Source organism: Neurospora tetrasperma (assembly GCF_000213175.1).
Source record: "Neurospora tetrasperma FGSC 2508 unplaced genomic scaffold NEUTE1scaffold_4, whole genome shotgun sequence".
Taxonomy (NCBI): Eukaryota; Fungi; Ascomycota; class Sordariomycetes; order Sordariales; family Sordariaceae; genus Neurospora; species Neurospora tetrasperma.
The window spans coordinates 409,082-426,866 of NW_009799102.1; the positions used below are offsets into that span (position 1 = coordinate 409,082).

Below are 17,785 nucleotides of genomic sequence, written 5' to 3' on the forward strand. Positions count from 1 at the left end.
CCTTCATCAGATGCCAAGAATTCTCCAGTGTACCTTGTACCCCAAAGTGGGGGACCGTGGCAGGGGCCCAGTGGGACTGCAGCGACTTCCACTTGAAAAAAAGTTTGGCCGCGATCCAGAATTTTTTTGCAGCAGCTTTGGAACAGCTTTTCCAGCAGCCAATTCCAGCACGCAACTGAAGTGAATACGCCGATTTCACTCGAATATTTTGCATTTTTGCATCTTGCATATTCAAGGAATATAAAGAATTACCCTGGCTGTGGTACAATTCACCTGTTTATCATAATCCAACCGACCAATTGGCAGCAGCATCAATATCCTTTATCAGATCCCGGTCCATATAATTTTCAAATCGATAAGGAAAAAGGAAGAGATTCTTCCCCACGCGACCATCCTCGACCCTCTCTCTCTCTCCTTCCTTCCTCACGACAACCTCAGTATCCCTCCAATCCCCTCCAAATAACACACACACACCATGTCTACCAAGAGGAAAGCGCTCTCCCTGGCCAAGCCGGTAGTCAAGCCCAGCGCCAAAGTCGCAACCAAGTCCAAGATCGACGAGACAAGGACGGCCGTCTCGACCGGCCCAGCACCAAAGTCTGCCACCAAGGCCACCGCCCCAGAAACCATTGAGATTTCCAGCGACTCCTCCAGCCACTACAGCGGCTCGGACAATGAAGAAGATGTGAACAGCGACAATGAGGAGGAGGCCGTCGACGCCGCTCCCGAGAAGAAGCAGACCACCACCACCACCGAGCCCACTGCCCAACAAGACCAAGAGAACAACGACAACGACGACGACGACGATGCCTCCCCTACATTCGGCGATCTCGCCCGCGGCAACGCCACCATCGACGTCGCCTCCGCTCTCGCCGCCCAACAAGAAGCTTCTTCTGCCGCCGCCGCTACCAAAAACAACACCATCACGGTCCAGCGCCCCAACGGCACCGCTACCACCATCTCCGCCACCTCCCTCGGCACCGTGCTCAACCAAGCCCTGCGCACCGACGACTCGGACCTGCTCGAATCGTGCCTGCAGACGTCCGACCCCAAGATCATCACCAACACCATCACGCGCATGGACTCGGCCCTCGCAGGCGTCTTGCTCTCCAAGCTCGCGGCCCGCATGCATCGCCGCCCTGGTCGCGCTTTTGGCTTGATGAAGTGGATCCAGACCACCCTCGTCGCGCACGGCGGGAGCTTGGTTGCGCAGCCTGAGGTGGTGGCGCGGCTGGGCGAGCTGAACCGCGTGCTGGAGGAGCGGGCGAGGGGATTGCCTGCGTTGTTGGCGCTCAAGGGAAAACTGGATATGCTGGATCAGCAGATGCGGTGGAGGAAGTTTGTGAAGCAGGGTGGTGCGGCGAAGGAGGAGCAGCATCAAGAAAATGAAGAAGAGGAGGAGGAGGAGGATGTTGATGAGCCGGGTGTGGTGTATGTGGAGGGGGATGAGGAGACTGGTACTGTCAATGGTACGATGGGCAACGAGGAAGACTTTGCGCTTATAGATGTTGGTGCGGATGGCGAGTCGGATGAGGAGGAGGGTGATGAGGATGAGGAGGAGGATGATGAGGATGATGAGGAGTTTGATGATGGGGAGAGCTTGGATGAGGATGAGGTTGATCATGATGATGTTGAGGAGAGCGGTGATGAGGATGATGAGGATGAGGATGACGAGGAGGAGGAGGAGGATGATGCGCCACCAGCCAAGGTGCAGAAGACGTCATCCAAATTCGCAAAGAGAAAGTAAAGACGGGACGGTATGAGGATGAGGATGTGGTGTAAAGAAGGGTGTATTGCTGTCAAGTAAAGGTAAAATGCTGGTGGGGCCATGGCCGTTGTTTGTCATATACATATCCCGTCAGGTTTCGCATCCTTTGGGGTTAAGGAGTTCATAATCATGTTTTTTCTGGTTTCCATTCTGTTTTTTTTGTGTGTAATTTTGTTGTAGAAAAGGGGGAACTTTGAGTAACTACTGTAGTGGTGTTGAACATACATACCTTGGGTGAAATAGTTACTCGGTAAATATAGACATGTTGATGTTGCCCATATACTTGTGTCCTGTGATTGTAAGTCACTCGTTCTATCTCATTTTCGTGCACTTTTTTTTTTTTTTTTTTTTTTTTTCCTTTTTTTTCTTCTTCTTAGGGGGAGGGGGGTTCTTCCTTTCTTGTCATTCTTTTCTTGAAAGTCTCTCTCTCTTGATAGTTTAACACTGGCGTACTGGACAACATCCCTCAGACTATCATACACTTCACTATCAACCATCCACGCTATATACTCAATCAATGTCATGTCGAGACCAGTTTCACCCATCTATTGATTTGGATTTCTTTAAGCATTGTTAATCTTCTTCCTACCTGCCCACTGCCCAAGTCACCTCCCGGACATGTAAAACCTAACGAACAAACGCTACGACCTAAACATGGGTTACCGTTTCTTTGCAACTTCACAATCTGAAATTAGCACATGGATCGATAGATCCATCCATCAACTGAAGTAAAGACCAGTGAATAACTGTCTTTACTTTTGGATGAATCAGGAGACATGGATGAGTCGGGAAGATATAGATGGATGGACGGATGGATCGGAGTTCAACAGATTTGACAATTCTCTTACTATGTATAGTGCTCGTACTCGGAAACAAGTGTTACTTCCAGTAAAAGTGAAAGTGACAGTAGATATTTCGTTTCTTCGAAGAAGTAGTAGTACTTTGATCCACGCACACACACACATATGTATGTACAGAGAGTTCACCACTCAGTCTTGACTCAGGGCATTTACAAATATTTGCAATTCACCTTGTTTCTTGCCTGCTCTTCGCTTGTATATCTTCTTACATTCCCCTTCTGTGTATATGCAATGACTACTATCCTTCCGCTGTGTTCTCATCTCTTCTTATCTTCCATCTCTTCCTCTCCCCTCCCTACTACCACCACCGAGTTTAACTACTACCAAATTTAACTAACTATAACTATACTATATATGTGATGATGATATATGATGTTATAACGACAGCTCAAGATATCTTTACTACCATGAAGCGAAGGCGTGTAAAGAGCAACAATAAAAAGAGTATTGCATATAAGCAAGAAACGACAGTTTTTTGTCTTTCCATATGTATTTCCCTTCCCACACGCCAAAGTATATATATGATGCGATGCGATGCGATGCGTTGCGATGCGATGTTATGTATGTATGTAATGTAATGTGATGTAAAGTGTTATCCAGAAAGATGATCACAAATCCTGAAAAAAGGTATTCAAGATCATGAAAAGAAAAGAAAAGAAAAATCAACCCCCTTAAGGCATAACACTCTGTCTCCACCTCTCAACCATATCCACGCCCCCTGGCTGCTGCGGGAGCTGCTGCTGCTGCTGTTGGTGCGGATACATCATTCCCATTTGAGGTCTCATCATCTGTCCCGGTCCCGTCTGGAACTGCATCGGCGCGCCATACGCACCGTAGTTGGAGACAGCGCCCATCATCGGCATGCCCATGCCCATTCCATACTGCGCACCAGCGGCACCACCACCCACAGTCATGGTACTCGCCCTCCTAGCCATCGGCTTCTCCATCTCGTGCTGCTGCGCTAACAGACCTCTCGGCTGGATCGCATTGGCATTCGGATCAAATCCGATTCCCAGCCCTTGGCCGAGGGCCGGATTGCTCCGGTTCGCACCGGCGCCACCACCGTTATAGATGCCGCCCATGAATCCGCCTGTCCTAGCGCCGATTGCGGGTGCAGCAAGTGTCTGGGGCATCTGCGCGCGGATGGCAGCCATCTTGGCTTCCTGCGCGCGCTGCTGGCGAAGGCCTTCGGCTTCGCGACGGAGACGTTCTTGTTCGAGGGGACTGATGTGGGGGTTGCCGAGGCCGGTGCTGTCGACGGGGTGGGCGTTGAGAACGTCGGAGAGAGATACGCGCCTGGAAGGAGGGCCAGGGTTGACGTTGTTGGGATCAAAGGGGATCAAGGTGGCGGAGTCACGGCGGTCACGCGGTTGAGGAGGAGCCGCGAGCATGTTGGGGTTAGTGGCGATTTGGGTAGCATTACCGGGGAGAGCGCCGGCGGCCATTTCCCGCTCGCGAGCCTCGCGCTCGGCTTGTAGCCTCTTTCTGCGCTGGCCAAGGGTTTCTTCTTCTTCTGGAACGCCAGAGGCGGGTGCTTTGCCCTTGGAGTCCTTGGATGTCGGACGCTTCTCCTCCTCGTTGGGGGTAACGCCGAACTCGCTGAGGAGTTCGGAAGAGAAGCCGGCGCTGACAGGACGAGCGCGCGGGAGAGGGTTCTCGGCTGTTAGACGGGCCTTGCGGGCCGCGAGGGTCTCACCTTCGCCTTCGGCGTCGCTGCCTTCTGCGTCGAGACCTCCTGCCATGAGGGCTGGGTTGGAACCGCCTGCCAAACCGCGCGGCAAAGGCAGGGTCAGTTTCGACTGTGAGCGGTTACCGAGGGCATTGGGACCTCCGGAGGGAGTGAGCGTCATGTGGGACATGCGCCTCTGCATCTGGTCCAGAGACATGGATGGTAGGCTTTCGCTGCCCTTCAGCCTGTGTCGGCGCTGGCTGAGCGGCTCGTTCTCTTCCAGTTCACGACGCTCCATCAAGCCCAGGGGGCGGTTGACCTCGCTCATGAGGACGGCAATGTCGGCAGTGTGAGGATCCTTGACGCCCGCAGCCTTGGCCGCGTACAGCATGCCAAGAGGGACGTCTTCATCGTCAGACTCCGGTGTTGGGTTCTGGGCGGGATCTTCCCAGGCAAGGTTCACGCGCTTGGTAATCCGTTGCTTGCGTTGCACCTGAGCAACGGCATCGAGCTCGAGCAAAGTGGCGTGCATACCGTAGGGGTTGCCCGCTGCTGCGGGACGCCTCAACATCTTGTCCTTTTGCTTGCGCATCTGTAACTCGGCCAAGAGTGTCGTTGGTGGGCCGTTAAACACAGGCTCTCCATCGACGAGTTCCTCCTCTTCCTCTCCCCCCTCCTGGCCCATCTCGGGTGATCGCCGACGGCTTGATCCAGGCTCATCAGCATCAAGACCGACGCTCGTCCATCCCTCATCCTCATCACTATCCTTGTTGGCCTTGACATCGAGCAGGCCACTGCTCGAGTTCCTCTTGATCAGCTTCTTGCGAGTCTTCTTGGCGGGAGCTGTGGGGATATCCGCAGAGGTGACCGACTTCTGGATCTTCTTCTTGTCTGTGCCATACACCTCGGGGCCGAGCTTTCCACCATAGGCGTGATCAGTAAAGGCGCTGACGGGCGCTGTAGCCGAGGCATCCAGAATGGTCTCCAAGGTTGCCGTGGCAGACCCATCCTTCAGCTGTATATGAGGCGTAGTAGACGTCGGCAGGTCGAAAAAGGCACTGGCCCGGAGCTGCGGTGGCAGACCGTTGAGCATTGTGGCTTGCGACTTGCGCCTGTCCGTCTCGGTCAACCGTTGTGGTCGGCGAATTTCCCGCCCTGACTGCGCCGGGAATGCGCCTGCTGTCTCAGCCGGTCCGTCCGCATACGGCAAGCCATCAATTTGCGGAAGCTGAGGTGGCGCCTCGCCCGCACCGCCCGACATCATTGGCAGGTTGTCTCGGCTTCCACCATAAACGGATGACTGCTGCTGCATAACGCTGAGAACCTGAGACCGACGCATGTTCCGGGCACCACCAGCCTTGTTGGTGTTTTTGGAGAGTTTGGGCGGGAGGTTGAGCATGGCGGGAACTGGCGCAGGGTAGTAAAGCATCTCCTGACCTGTCGAAGGGTCAAAGTAAGACTTTGGTCGTGGTTGCAGTGTCTCGCGACGCCTCCTTGGCTCAGGAGCGCGTTCAGCAGGCTGTGGGAGCCCAGCGAAATGATCTACATCTGGATCACAGTGGACGCCATCAAAATCACCAAATGCATCGTTGGCTTGTTGCAAGGTGGTGCGAGATGCGGCCGTCAGTGGCCTGCCGTGATATTGCTGATGAGCATCATGGTCCTCGTAGGGCGGGTAGTCGACGGGTTGGTGAAGTTGCAACCGGGGACCGGGCTGGTCGAAGAAAGTATTGTCGAGTATTGGCTGTCGCACTGGTTCGTCTGGTCCATTGAGGTCCACGTCGTCCATCTCATCTGCATACTGCGGCTCGATTTGCTGATGGGCACGGGCTGCGATGGCTTCATCGTCATCTAGGGCCGCCCCCGTGGCCGCAGCACGGTCTGCCTCGTCGATAGCATCCTGGGTAATCGTTATTGGGTGGTCCAACTCGGCGATCTGTGCAAGAGAGTCCGGTTTCCTTGAGGCATCCCTGACCGAACTCTTTCCTGGTCCGTGGCGGGCAAACGGGAACTCTTCTCCGGTACCGGCTCCGATGAAGTCGGGGTTCTGGGCGTTTGCAGCAGTCTCGGCTGGAGGAGACTTGGGCGACGACTCTCCAATGGACCCCGGCTTGCTTCCGGAATGAGCGCCGCCCGACAAAGAGTGGTTGGGCGTCATAACATAACCTCCGGGCGAGTAGCCTCCCAGCCGCGCCGCAGAGTTCAATGCGCGAATGGAGTTGGTCCTGCTCGACGATACCCGCGATCGAATGGGGGAGGATGCAGTGTCTGATGTCGGTGACTTGGTTGCTTGTAGGATGGCCGATCGGCGACTGTCGCTGCGCTTGAGCTCGTTGTGTTCGTTGCGAATGGCCTCTTCAATTGAGCTGGTCAATGAAAAGCGTTCGGCGGTGGCCTCGAGAGCAGCGATGTTACCGACGTAGGCGCCTGATCGTGATCGCTTGCTAGTGTCCGGGGTAGGGTGGCTCAGGGGGATGCTGGCGGTCGAGGATGTTCTCGGCGGCGGGGTCTGCTGTAGCGCTACTGTAGAGCTGCGCGATCGCTGTACTTTGGGGCTCTCGGGGGTTGGGCGGACAACGGTCGTGTTGGCGACGGCAGTTGCTCCTACTACTGCGCTGGGATCAGACGGTGGCGGAGGGGGCAGCGAAAAGCTGTTCAGGGGGGCAGAAAGGTCGTGTTCGTGTTGGTGGTTGTCGCTTATTGATCGTGAAAAGGAATGATCCCCTGTCGTGACGGCGGCTGCTGTGGGTTGTTGTTGTTGCGGCACAGGCCGAAGTTGGCTACCTCGCTCGTTGCTATCGGGACTGGGATCGTCAATGTCGTATTGCTTGTTGTTAGCTGCAGCCCCGTCGTGGCCAGAATCCTGCCTATTGTTGTTGTAATCGTCTCCAGGTACTATCGCTGCTGTCGATCGCGTGTTATCGCTATCATTGTCATTGTCTTGTTGATTGGGGATTTGCACAATGGACGGCGACCGGGATCCCGAAGGCGACGGCGACGGCGACGGCGATGGTGATACGCCCAACTGGCTCCCACTCGCTTTGGACGACACTTGTTGCACCATATCGTATCCGGCGGCAATCCTGGCTGCTCGCAGCGCCTCGTAAGATTGGACCATGTAGCTGACCGTGGTTGCGCCGCGTGCTGCCAGCTCTGCGAGTGCCGGGATTGGGAGGGGGACGGCGGCCTGAGCTCCTGCGGTTAACGGAGTGTTGCTAGCGCTGGAGCCGTCTGTTCTTATGCTGCTCGTGCTGCTGGCGCGCCGCGTGATTCCCGCAGGACTGAGCAGCCGGATTGGAGGGTCCCTCTCCAGGCCCAGTTGTTGTTGATTTCCATCATGATCGCCAGGAACTGTGTTCGCACCAAGCGGAGCCGCACATGTCTGATCGGCCACTGATGAGGACGGTGTCGTGGCCATGGTTATAGGCGTCGCCGTGCTGAAGGGAGCGGTAGCCTGAGACAACGCTGGAGACCTGGGAGATTGGGCTGGAGAGGACACCTGCTGGACCTCGACACTCGGAGTTATTGTTGTTGTCGTTGTCGTCGGAGTATTATTTTCTAGTGTTGATGTTGGGCCCTGAGGTTCGACGTTGTCGTCCACATTATGATGACCCTGCGAGTCTTGGATGTCGTTATCGCTGTGTTTGAGGGCCATGTTGGCGGTATTAGTATTGGCGAGGTGTTTTGCTTCTTCTTATACCCTATTGTGGTTCAGTCGATGTCGAGGACAAGGAACACAATAGGTCAGGCGGCAGTCCTGTGGTAGGTCAGACTTGGTGGCATGCCTTTTTTTTTTCTTTTCTTCCTCTTTTTTTTGTTTTTTTGTAGTTCTTCAAGTCGTGAGGGACACCAGCATTCAATCAACGAGGACCTCAGCCTGCAAAGGACCGAGGGGGGGTTCTGTCTAGTTTATACTGGGACTTTAGCTGTGGAGTTGGCAATTCACCCTGTCGAGCTGGATGGAGGCTGTAAACTCCCACAACGGAGAATGTTGGTTGATAAGGCACGAGTAGGGGCCTCGAACCAAGCTGGAAGCGAATGGCGGCGTCGATATCGACAAAAAGCAGGGCAGCGCAAAGGAGATCAAGTTGGCTGGAGAACGGGATGTAATCATGTGGGGGCCTTGCTTGCTTAGGGGGGCGCTAGGCACTGCACAAGGTTTTGCTGCACCTCTTGGAGCGGGTTAGACAACGACGTTGATGAGGGTACCTGCTGGGCGGTATACAGTGTGCGACCAAGAGTGAGGACGTACTGCGTTATCAAACCAACGTTGTGCGGAAGTGAGTGTTTTAGGACCGGGCTAAAAGAAGAAAAGAAGGATGGGATAACGACCTACGTAGTGACGGGACGTGTGAGTGTGGTGGTGGCGAGCGAATCGATGTGGTTGAAGATGGAGGTACCGCTCCGGTGTAGTTGGTACGTTCCTGGACGGACCGGAGAGGTTGATCTAGACCCCCGGACACGGCAGAGCGCGAACAATGGAACAAGAGGAAGAGAGCGGACGGAAAGGAAAGAAAGAAAGAAGGCGGGAAGCACAAAGAGAGTTGGATCAATTAGACCCCAGAGGAGAGAGAGGATAGGATTGAGAAATGGCCCCAAAGTGTAAACTACTATGGAGTAGTTAGGGGGGTGAAGAGAACTAAGGAAAACAATAGAATTCTAAAATGGAGTCAAGACAAGCCAGACTCTCAGTCCAGTCTCACCCCGACCAAGCAAGACAAAAAGACAAACAAGCAGTACGCAATTCTGACATGACGGCCCCGGAAAGCAGCACACAGGAGGTAAAACACCGAAAACCACGTTTAATTCCAATACAACGTGTCCATGGTGTTAGCAACTGCCGGAAGCCGCCCTGGCACGACTTTACAGATGCGTACAAAATGTAGTGTACGAGATTGATAGACAATTTGGAGTTGACCTAGGGTCCAGGACCCGACGAGACGAGTGGATGCAACAGGTGGAGAGCCAAATTTAAACTATTCGCAGAAATTGGGGGGTAACGAACCAGATCAAGATGATGCCTCAACAAGGATCTTCCTGCTCTATGGCTTCAAGTTCTCCTCTTTCTCACCTCCTCTCCTCACGATGCATTCAGTCTAACGATGAAGCCGTAGGTACCTATGTTGGATTTGTTCGGATGGGATGCTGTACCTTACATGCCAACGAAAGCGTAAATACAACCTACCTTTTTCTTTCTGTCTGTCTCAGGGGAAAGCCCCGTCGCCAAGCATGTACACAGTAGGAGGAACCGAAAATAACAACACCGAGAAAGGGTTCGGGTAGCAGATTAGAAGAAGTGTCGGCTTCACTAGTGTAGTGTAGTGTAATCTCTTCTTGGCCTTGATAGAGATAAGCTCAAAAGATGGTACCTACCTACATATCATCCCTTTCTCCAACTCCTCCTCTCCTCACCGGAGACTGTGAGCGGTGTTGGTCGATATATTTGTCTTGGGGTAGACTGTGCACGGACCTCTTTGGTCTCCTTTCCCCCATCAACTTCCCATCGCTCATCCTCCCGCAGGTTTTGACAAGTTGGTGATGCGAGTGAGCCAGATAAACATCCAATGAGATACCCGTCGCAATCAACAGCCAACTTTGTAAGTCACAGGGCTCAGAATCTATCATGGCCCTATCAGCTCCATCTGCAAGTGAGCACATGCCCATCTTACTGGTATTCCTGCTGCAGCCAAGTTGGCTTGTCCAACGTGGGACAAAGTAGGTAACCAAGACCAAGTATGTATGTATCACCACCACTTCCATCAGCCATCATGATACACGACTAGGCGGCATGACGGCGGTTCGGCTAGCGGTACACTAGTAACGGTTGTGGTTAAAGGTCACGCTCTCCTCCTCCTCGTCCTCACAGTCGCTGTACACTACGCCTAGAACTGCGGTGGCACACAGACCACAAGGCACCTCGCCAATCAGACGCCGCCATTCATGTCCAGAGGTAAGGTACTTGTACACTATGCAGTGTCAACCCTGGACCAGCCTCAAATCTCCCCCAATCTCGCAGTCTCGTAGCCCGCGGTCGTCAGTGAGGGTCCCGTCAGCGAGAAGGGAAGCAAGATGAACCACTAATTATCGAGCTGATTATCTTCATCTCGCTGACGTCGTACAGGCCCAACCCGCGTCCTCACATGAACCGGTCTTCGTCGTGACTGAGCTTCCTTTCGGCTGCCGGCGTCGTCGTTTCGTGCCTGCCAAGAGAGCGCGACAAGTGGCTGAATCTTTTGAGATCCAAGGAAGCTCCCTGCGGCGTGGTGATGGGGGCCAACGGGCACCTCCCGTACTTGGGCCTCGGTCCTTTTTTTCCATCCAAACAAAATTGCCTTGTCCCATTCTCAGCCGTGTGCATCCGGGCTGATGGGTCCGACTCCACTTGCAGACTATCGGTCCGTCCGTGGAACGGTGAAGGATGCCATGGTCTACACTACACTAGAGAGGCCGACGGCGGGAATTTTTATCGAGTCGTGGACGGCCCGTTATGAGCCCGCTGTGGTCGGAAAGACGACCGCGATCCGGGGGTAACGCGAGGTCGGATCCAGGCCGCTGCCGAAAGATCCGGTAGCGGCGTTCCGGACCGTCTGCCAGCCATATCCTCCACTGTGGGTGGGCCTGCAGTGGCCTCCGGGAAAACACCGCCGAACGGCCCTGAGGACATGCCATCCCGTCGACGGTCGAGGAGCACAAACATAACTCTCCGGACTTTGGAACCGTATTTACATCATCCTGTTGTCAACCGTTCAAAATGAGCAGCCGGGCAAAATAAACCATCCTCTTGCCGATTTTTGAGATTGTAATTCTCGCGGCGCAGCAGCCACCGAACCCTGACCGCCACGCAGGCTGGCAAAGCAGCCACGCAGCCACCCGCACCACCCAAAAGATAGTTACCACTGCCAAGTAGTAAAATATTTGCGTTACTTTCAGCGCGGAGTGAGGAGGAAGCAAAGGGGTGAGGAAGCAATTTATATACGAAGGCTAAGAACGACTTTGGGTGATGGCGGTTTCATTTAAACAAGACGCGGATGCTGACTCTCCGAATCTTCTGTCCCTTTCCCTTTGGTCTTTTCCGCCTCCCTCTTTCGTTTTTCTCAGCTGCGGCATCGCATCGCTCGGGCAATTCCGCCTGTCTCCTCATAAGACAGTCTCTTGCGCCATCGACCATGACGATTTGATTTTTTAATAGAAAACTCCATCGTAAAGTGATGGCGGAGAACCATATCCTAACGAGGAAGGTCAACCATCACCAAAGTGGGGTTCGTGGTCAGCGTTGGCATGTCATTCCATCGCGTGTCGGCACGTATCGATGGGAGGCATGCCGTACAAAATATTGTCGAGAACAAGAAATGGAGATCTTGCTCTGTCTGTCATCAACAACAGCGAGCAAACAAACACCAACAAAAAAGCAGCTACATTTGACTATCTCAGATCAACATTCATGCCTTTGAGAAGGAAAAATGCTGGATTCAATGGTCCCGGCTAAAATGTTACATTGACAAGAATTTTGATCCCACTTGACAGCAAGCTGAGCCTGCTGCCGTCTGGTCAAGCTTTGCCAAGTGTAGCTCACTGCTGAGGCACTCCAGTGGCCGTGCGTTAGTCGACGGGATGAAGGCCATCGTGAACTCCCATCACTGTCACCATCAGGAAGGACAAAGTCGCAAACGCCGTGACGGCGTACAGCCATCTCACCTATCTTGTACACGAATATGATGAAAATAACGCATTACAAACTCTATCAACAGAATGAGATTGCGACTAGCAAAATAATAGCCCACAGCATCCCATCTGGCTACCACCTTCGTCTTCTGGACTGGCACTGACCGCAGAGTCGCCAGCCCAACGGTAGCATTGTTCTGTCATACATGTATTGCACTCAGTCTGCAGCGTTCGGCAGATGAGAGATCTCGTTACATACACTACATACGGTGACCGGTTTTCCGTGTACCTACCTTAGTGCAATTGGCCAATGACACCCTCTCCCGGCCCGTGGTTCTTAGTCCGTGTCGACCGACCTTCCTCTTTCCATCAACAGATCCGCATCGACTAGCATCGGATCCGCATCCAACAATCCGCACCAACTGCTGACAGAACGAACGAAACTTCGTCGGCAACCCAACAACAGCCCCTTTGTGACAGTCGCGACGACGATCTTTTGGCCTGATCCACGGCCTGGCTCTGTGTATCGACCTGCCCTTATTCGCCAATGGGCCGCCCCCCAAGTTAACCGCATTCAGTTAAATGGGGCTGGGGGGCCGATCATCGTCAGTGCCGGTGACTTGCCAAGTGGTGTGGAGCAAACACCCGGACGCCTTTTCCTGGCTGTCACTCTCTGTTTCGGTTCCTGACGTTACATACTCCTCCTCCTTCATTGCCCAGCTTCCCTTGTGCTCTTCCATCCACCGCCGCCGCCGCCCGGGAAACACGACAGTGCTGGATTGTCGCTGTTCGCTGGAATTCATCATGTTCCAAACCGGATTGCCGCGGGTCCGTTAAAGAGACTATGTCAGGTACTCAAATGACCATGGCGTGGAAGTGTTAAGTGCGTGTCTGCCAACACACCGCAAAGGTCAGATTCAGACTCAAAGCTTCGATGGACTTTCTCTTCTTATTACGTATGTACAATGGCTACTTCTTGTCCGGTGAAATGCATTGAAATGTGCACTTATTTGTGGTGGAAGTTTTCATGGGCGTAATGCATACAAGTAAATGCCGGACATATGCCCTCCCAAGGGCATGCAGTGATATCGATAGGAACCGATGCGACCAAGACAGGCGTGGAACTTGTTAAAGCTCCAAGTCTTGAGCCTTTGCCGTAATTGCTCAAATTCGGAACACGGTCAGTCAAACAAAAATTGCGATTCTTCAAAAACAGACGACGGCATTTCAAATACAAAAAGACAACGTCAATTAATAGCACAGAAAGCGATTGTCCAAATAACAGACCACAGTCGGTTTAACGGACACGGCTTTTCGACGAGACGGGTTCCATGCCGGTCCATCATGTGCAGGGAGCACGTTAACCCAATAAGGAAGGAGCTCAACGCGTTCTCCTGATACCTTGGACGACATCATGATCTGCATCTACGGTCTTTCTGTACGGCCTATGACCGCTATCGCGTAAGTTGTAGCTGCCACTCCAAAAAATCATGTCATGCTGGATCTTGGTACTCCTTTCCGTGGAGGACAAAGGTCCGACTATATAACATCCCTACCCCCCCCCCAATCTTCTCTCTTCCCTCCCAGTCGCACCTCAGTCCAACCAGACCAGGCACCAGTCGACCATCACCATTATGCTTTGGTCCGTCCTCCTCCTCGCCGCGGGCGCTTCTGCCCATGTCAAGAGCAGCCTCCCTTCGGTCCCCTCGGGCTGGAAAAAGGTTCGCGCCGCCTCGGCCGACGAGAGCGTCTCGCTCAAGATCGCCCTCCCCGCCCACCAGTCCGATGCTCTTGAGACTGCCATTCTCCGCGTGTCTGATCCCAACCACCACGAGTATGGCATGCACCTGAGCAGCGAAGAGGTTCGCTCGCTGGTTGCGCCCTCGGACGAGACCACGGATGCCGTCACCACGTGGCTCAACCGCAACGGTATCAAGGGCAAGGTTGACAACGACTGGATCTCCTTTACCACTTCGGTCGCCAAGGCCAACAACCTGCTCAACACCACTTTCGACTGGTACCAGCAGGATGGCGACAAGACGGGCCCCAAGCTCCGCACTCTCCAGTACAGCGTTCCCGATGAGCTGGATGTCCATGTCGACATGATCCAGCCCACCACCCGTTTCGGCAAGCTCGCCGCCAAGGCCTCCACCATCTTCGAGATCTTCGATGAGCCTGAGCCCAAGAGCATTGCCAACGTCAAGGTTGGCGGGGACCACCCCACTTGTACCGGCTGCATCTACCCCGACGAGATTCGCTCCCTGTACAACATCAAGTACAAGCCTTCTGCCTCGGACAAGAACACCATCGCTTTCGCCTCGTACCTTGAGCAGTACTCCAACTATGACGATTTCACCTCGTTCGCCAAGGCCTTTATTCCCGACGCTGCTGACCGCAACTACACCGTCAAGCTCGTCAAGGGTGGTCTCCATGATCAGTCTCCCGATAAGATCGGAGGTGAGCTTTTTTCCCCAGTCTTTCCATTCAAGCCGCGTACTAATAACCCCCACAGTCGAGGCCAACCTTGACCTCCAATACATCCTCGCCATTTCCAACCCCATTCCGATCCGCGAGTACTCCATTGGCGGCCGCGGCCCGCTCGTCCCCACGGCCAACCAGCCCGGCCCCGAGATCTCCAACGAGCCCTACCTCGATTTCTTCCAGTACCTTTTGTCCCTGAAGAACTCCGAGCTCCCCGCCACCCTCTCCACCTCGTACGGTGAAGAAGAGCAATCCGTGCCCCGCGAGTACGCCCTCAAGGTGTGCTCCATGATCGGCCAGCTCGGCGCGCGCGGTGTATCCGTCATTTTCTCCTCGGGCGATTCCGGTCCCGGCGACGCCTGCATCCGCAACGACGGCACCAACAACACTTACTTTGAGCCCACCTTCCCGGGCGCCTGCCCGTGGGTTACCTCGGTCGGAGGCACCTACCAGACGGGCCCCGAAAAGGCCGTTGATTTCTCGTCCGGTGGCTTCTCCATGTACCACAAGCGCCCCGTGTACCAGGAACGCGTCGTCAAGAAGTACCTCGACAAGATCGGCGACACGTACAGCGAGTTCTTTGACGAGCAGGGCCGTGGCTTCCCCGACGTGAGTGCGCAGGCATCCCGGTACGCTGTGTACGTTGACGGTCGTCTTGTTGGCGTTTCTGGTACCTCCGCCTCGGCGCCCATGTTCGCTGGTCTCGTTGCCCTGCTCAATGCTGCCCGCAAGAGCCACGGCTTGCCGAGCTTGGGATTCATTAACCCCTTGCTGTATGCTGATGCTTCCAAGGGCGCGTTTACGGATATTGTGGATGGTGCGGGTACTGGATGCCGGGGCAGGCCAGAGTTTGCGGGTGATGTGGGTGGGACTGCCAAGTGGAATGCTACCGAGGGATGGGATCCCGTTACGGGATTGGGAACGCCCAAGTTTGACAAGCTGTTGGCGCTGGCGGCGCCGGGGGTTAAGAACGCCTAATGGAAATGCGGATGGATGGGGTGTTGATGAGGAGGTCAATGCGATGCGATGCAGCGGTAACGAATACCTAGGATATTTTGTTCATGTGTTAGTGAACGGTAATACCTAATGACTTTGAATCCTTATTTTGATCGATGGTCGTATAAGTATTGCGTCCTTGCTATCGATGTGATCGGCTGTAGTGAACTTGCAACAAATCTTCGGTCAGCCGGGCAGCAGTCCGCCTCCTCTCTACGTAGAGGTAGTGTAGGTACCTGAAGTACTGTTCGTGACCTCTCAATGTGCTCACCAGGAAGAGAAAGGGTGTTAGTTGATTGGTCAGCCCCCGATTTCCCCAAGTGGAGCCTCCTCCCTTTCCCAAGTTCCTTTCAAGAACCTAACCTTCAAACTCAACAGTAACTTTTTAACTTCAAACTCGACTGGTGTATCAATACCTCTGCTGAAGTATAATTTGCTAACGTGGCTTTTCGGCGTGGCATCAAGTTTGGATCTCGACACAAGAAATACTATATACTAGCCACTGCAGTTTGTCGTCAGCCCTGTTCCCGGTCCATGTTCCCGTTCCATGTTTCTTCCATGTCAATGTAGAGCCACCGTATCAAGCTACCACGGTACTTACCAAGCTAACAACCTAACAGATATGTACATCCCAGTAGAGGTGATCCGTCAGTTCAGTCGTAACGAGACTTTGTGATCATCAATGTCCAACCAAGGGTACAAGGACTGTTGAGAGGTGCTTTGAGCTTACCACGTACCCTTTGGGGACGGGGGTCAGGTTTTAGATGAAGTTCGTTCAGGTTATGGATGGTTCCCCGAAATAAATAATACGTACCTTATATCCAAGTGTCATAACATGAGATACTTTCAAGATGGATTTTGGTTATGGAAGATGGATGGGATTCTTGCTCTTTCTTCGTTGTTTTACTGTAGTGGTGTTATTGCTGAAGTTTAGGTTCAGGAATTCTAGAACTAATGTCTTTGCGCAAGGAGACTTCGAGGATGGATCATAAACGACGGAACGATTGAACGAACGACGGGAGTGCCTGAACGAATGTCTTGGGCGATGGACGGGCTATACAAGTTAAATGAACATCACGTACAACGAAAAACAGCAGCGGGCGAAATAATAGTAGTCGATCATGTATTGAACTTGAGTGAAACAACGAACCTCTGGAACTGATTATGAGATTTGAGTTGCTACTTGTGACGGGGCGGTAATGCATATGACCGCCAGGCCAAACCTAGCCTCTAGGTAAAAGGTAGGACGATGTTCGCTTGCCAACGAACATCGGAATGCATTACTATATAGGCTAGGACAACAATGTCACAGCATTTTCCCTGTGACGCTACTTAAGGGAAGGGGGGAATAATGCCTTGTTTAGTTATATTTCCAAGTTGTTGTCAATTTTATCACGAGGTACATGTAGCATACCTAGGTCAGGTGTGAGCCGGTCAAGTCAAGTCAATAAGAGTGCAGAGTGCAGGCTGCAGAGCTAAGGAAGTTAAATACAAGGCTGAGGCACCTTGGCATCCATCTTTTTGCATCACTTCCACTTCCGAGCTCCAACATGATGTTAACTGCTGCTGCTACTACTCCTGCTTCTGCTTCTGCTCCTGCTTATGCTACATTTCTGGCAATCCGATGTTTGGGTACCGTATGTCCAAGTATGTCAGCTGTAACAGGTGTGTACATAAGTACTTGGGCAGTGTACGACAGGCTGCTGCTGGTCCCAATGCTGATCCATGTACATGTACATACGTGATGCGGTGCTCAAATGCCAACGACAAGCTTTTCTTGCAATTTACCTGTGAGGCTTGGCTTTGAAAGCAGAGTTGGATACATTCTAGGTATATGTTGCCACCAGGAGGAGATCGACAGAGCAAAAGGCGGTTGAACAAGTCTGGTAGGTATCGAGAATGAAAGGCTTCGTTGGCTGATTTACGGGAATAATATACTGAAGACAGATAGATATAATCCAAAAGCTTGTAGTGATGTCGGTCTGTCTGTATGTCAATCAGATTCTTTAAGCATGCCGATCTCATTACTTGCTGTATCTACGACTGCTTATGCATATTTCCCGCAAGATGCGACTCGGTTCAAAAAAAGAAGAAAAGAAAAATGCATGAGCAACGGATCGGGGTGCATTGCCTCGCAGCGAGCTTTGTGCGTATGCTAGTGTCAACATATGCACTGTCGCTCCATGTTGTCCTTGTTGCAGCCTGAGTGTCTCTTCTCTTACCAGTTCCGGGTACTAAAGCTCGGAAACAGGGAAGACAACATGGCCCTATTCTCCTCCAGGTCTCGGAGGCTTTACCCATGCTCCTTGAACACGCTTCCACACTTTGACTTGTGTAACACGGCGCAGG

At 53.1% G+C, this 17,785-nt stretch overlaps 4 protein-coding genes across 4 annotated transcripts; 2 read left to right on the top strand and 2 right to left on the bottom strand.

Annotated features, from left to right (window-relative positions):
- Positions 1 to 384: 384 nt before the first annotated feature.
- Positions 385 to 1,915, top strand: NEUTE1DRAFT_122754 (uncharacterized protein; the record flags this gene model as incomplete). Its single annotated transcript, XM_009853472.1, has 1 exon — positions 385 to 1,915. One exon carries the CDS (start codon positions 476 to 478, stop codon positions 1,745 to 1,747), a length of 1,272 nt encoding a protein of 423 aa, XP_009851774.1.
- Positions 1,916 to 3,175: 1,260 nt separating this feature from the next.
- On the bottom strand, positions 3,176 to 7,952 carry NEUTE1DRAFT_122755 (uncharacterized protein; the record flags this gene model as incomplete). Its single annotated transcript, XM_009853473.1, has 1 exon — positions 3,176 to 7,952. One exon carries the CDS (start codon positions 7,950 to 7,952, stop codon positions 3,300 to 3,302), a length of 4,653 nt encoding a protein of 1,550 aa, XP_009851775.1.
- Positions 7,953 to 12,537: 4,585 nt separating this feature from the next.
- On the bottom strand, positions 12,538 to 12,908 carry NEUTE1DRAFT_44038 (uncharacterized protein; the record flags this gene model as incomplete). Its single annotated transcript, XM_009853270.1, has 2 exons — positions 12,538 to 12,744; positions 12,861 to 12,908. Coding segments are annotated over 2 exons (255 nt in total), but the record flags the coding sequence as incomplete, so codon positions are not given.
- A 653-nt stretch (positions 12,909 to 13,561) lies between these two features.
- On the top strand, positions 13,562 to 15,562 carry NEUTE1DRAFT_64480 (uncharacterized protein; the record flags this gene model as incomplete). Its single annotated transcript, XM_009853474.1, has 2 exons — positions 13,562 to 14,416; positions 14,472 to 15,562. The coding sequence occupies 2 exons, from the start codon at positions 13,594 to 13,596 to the stop codon at positions 15,416 to 15,418; spliced, it is 1,770 nt and encodes a 589-aa protein (XP_009851776.1).
- Between the last annotated feature and the right edge of the window lie 2,223 nt (positions 15,563 to 17,785).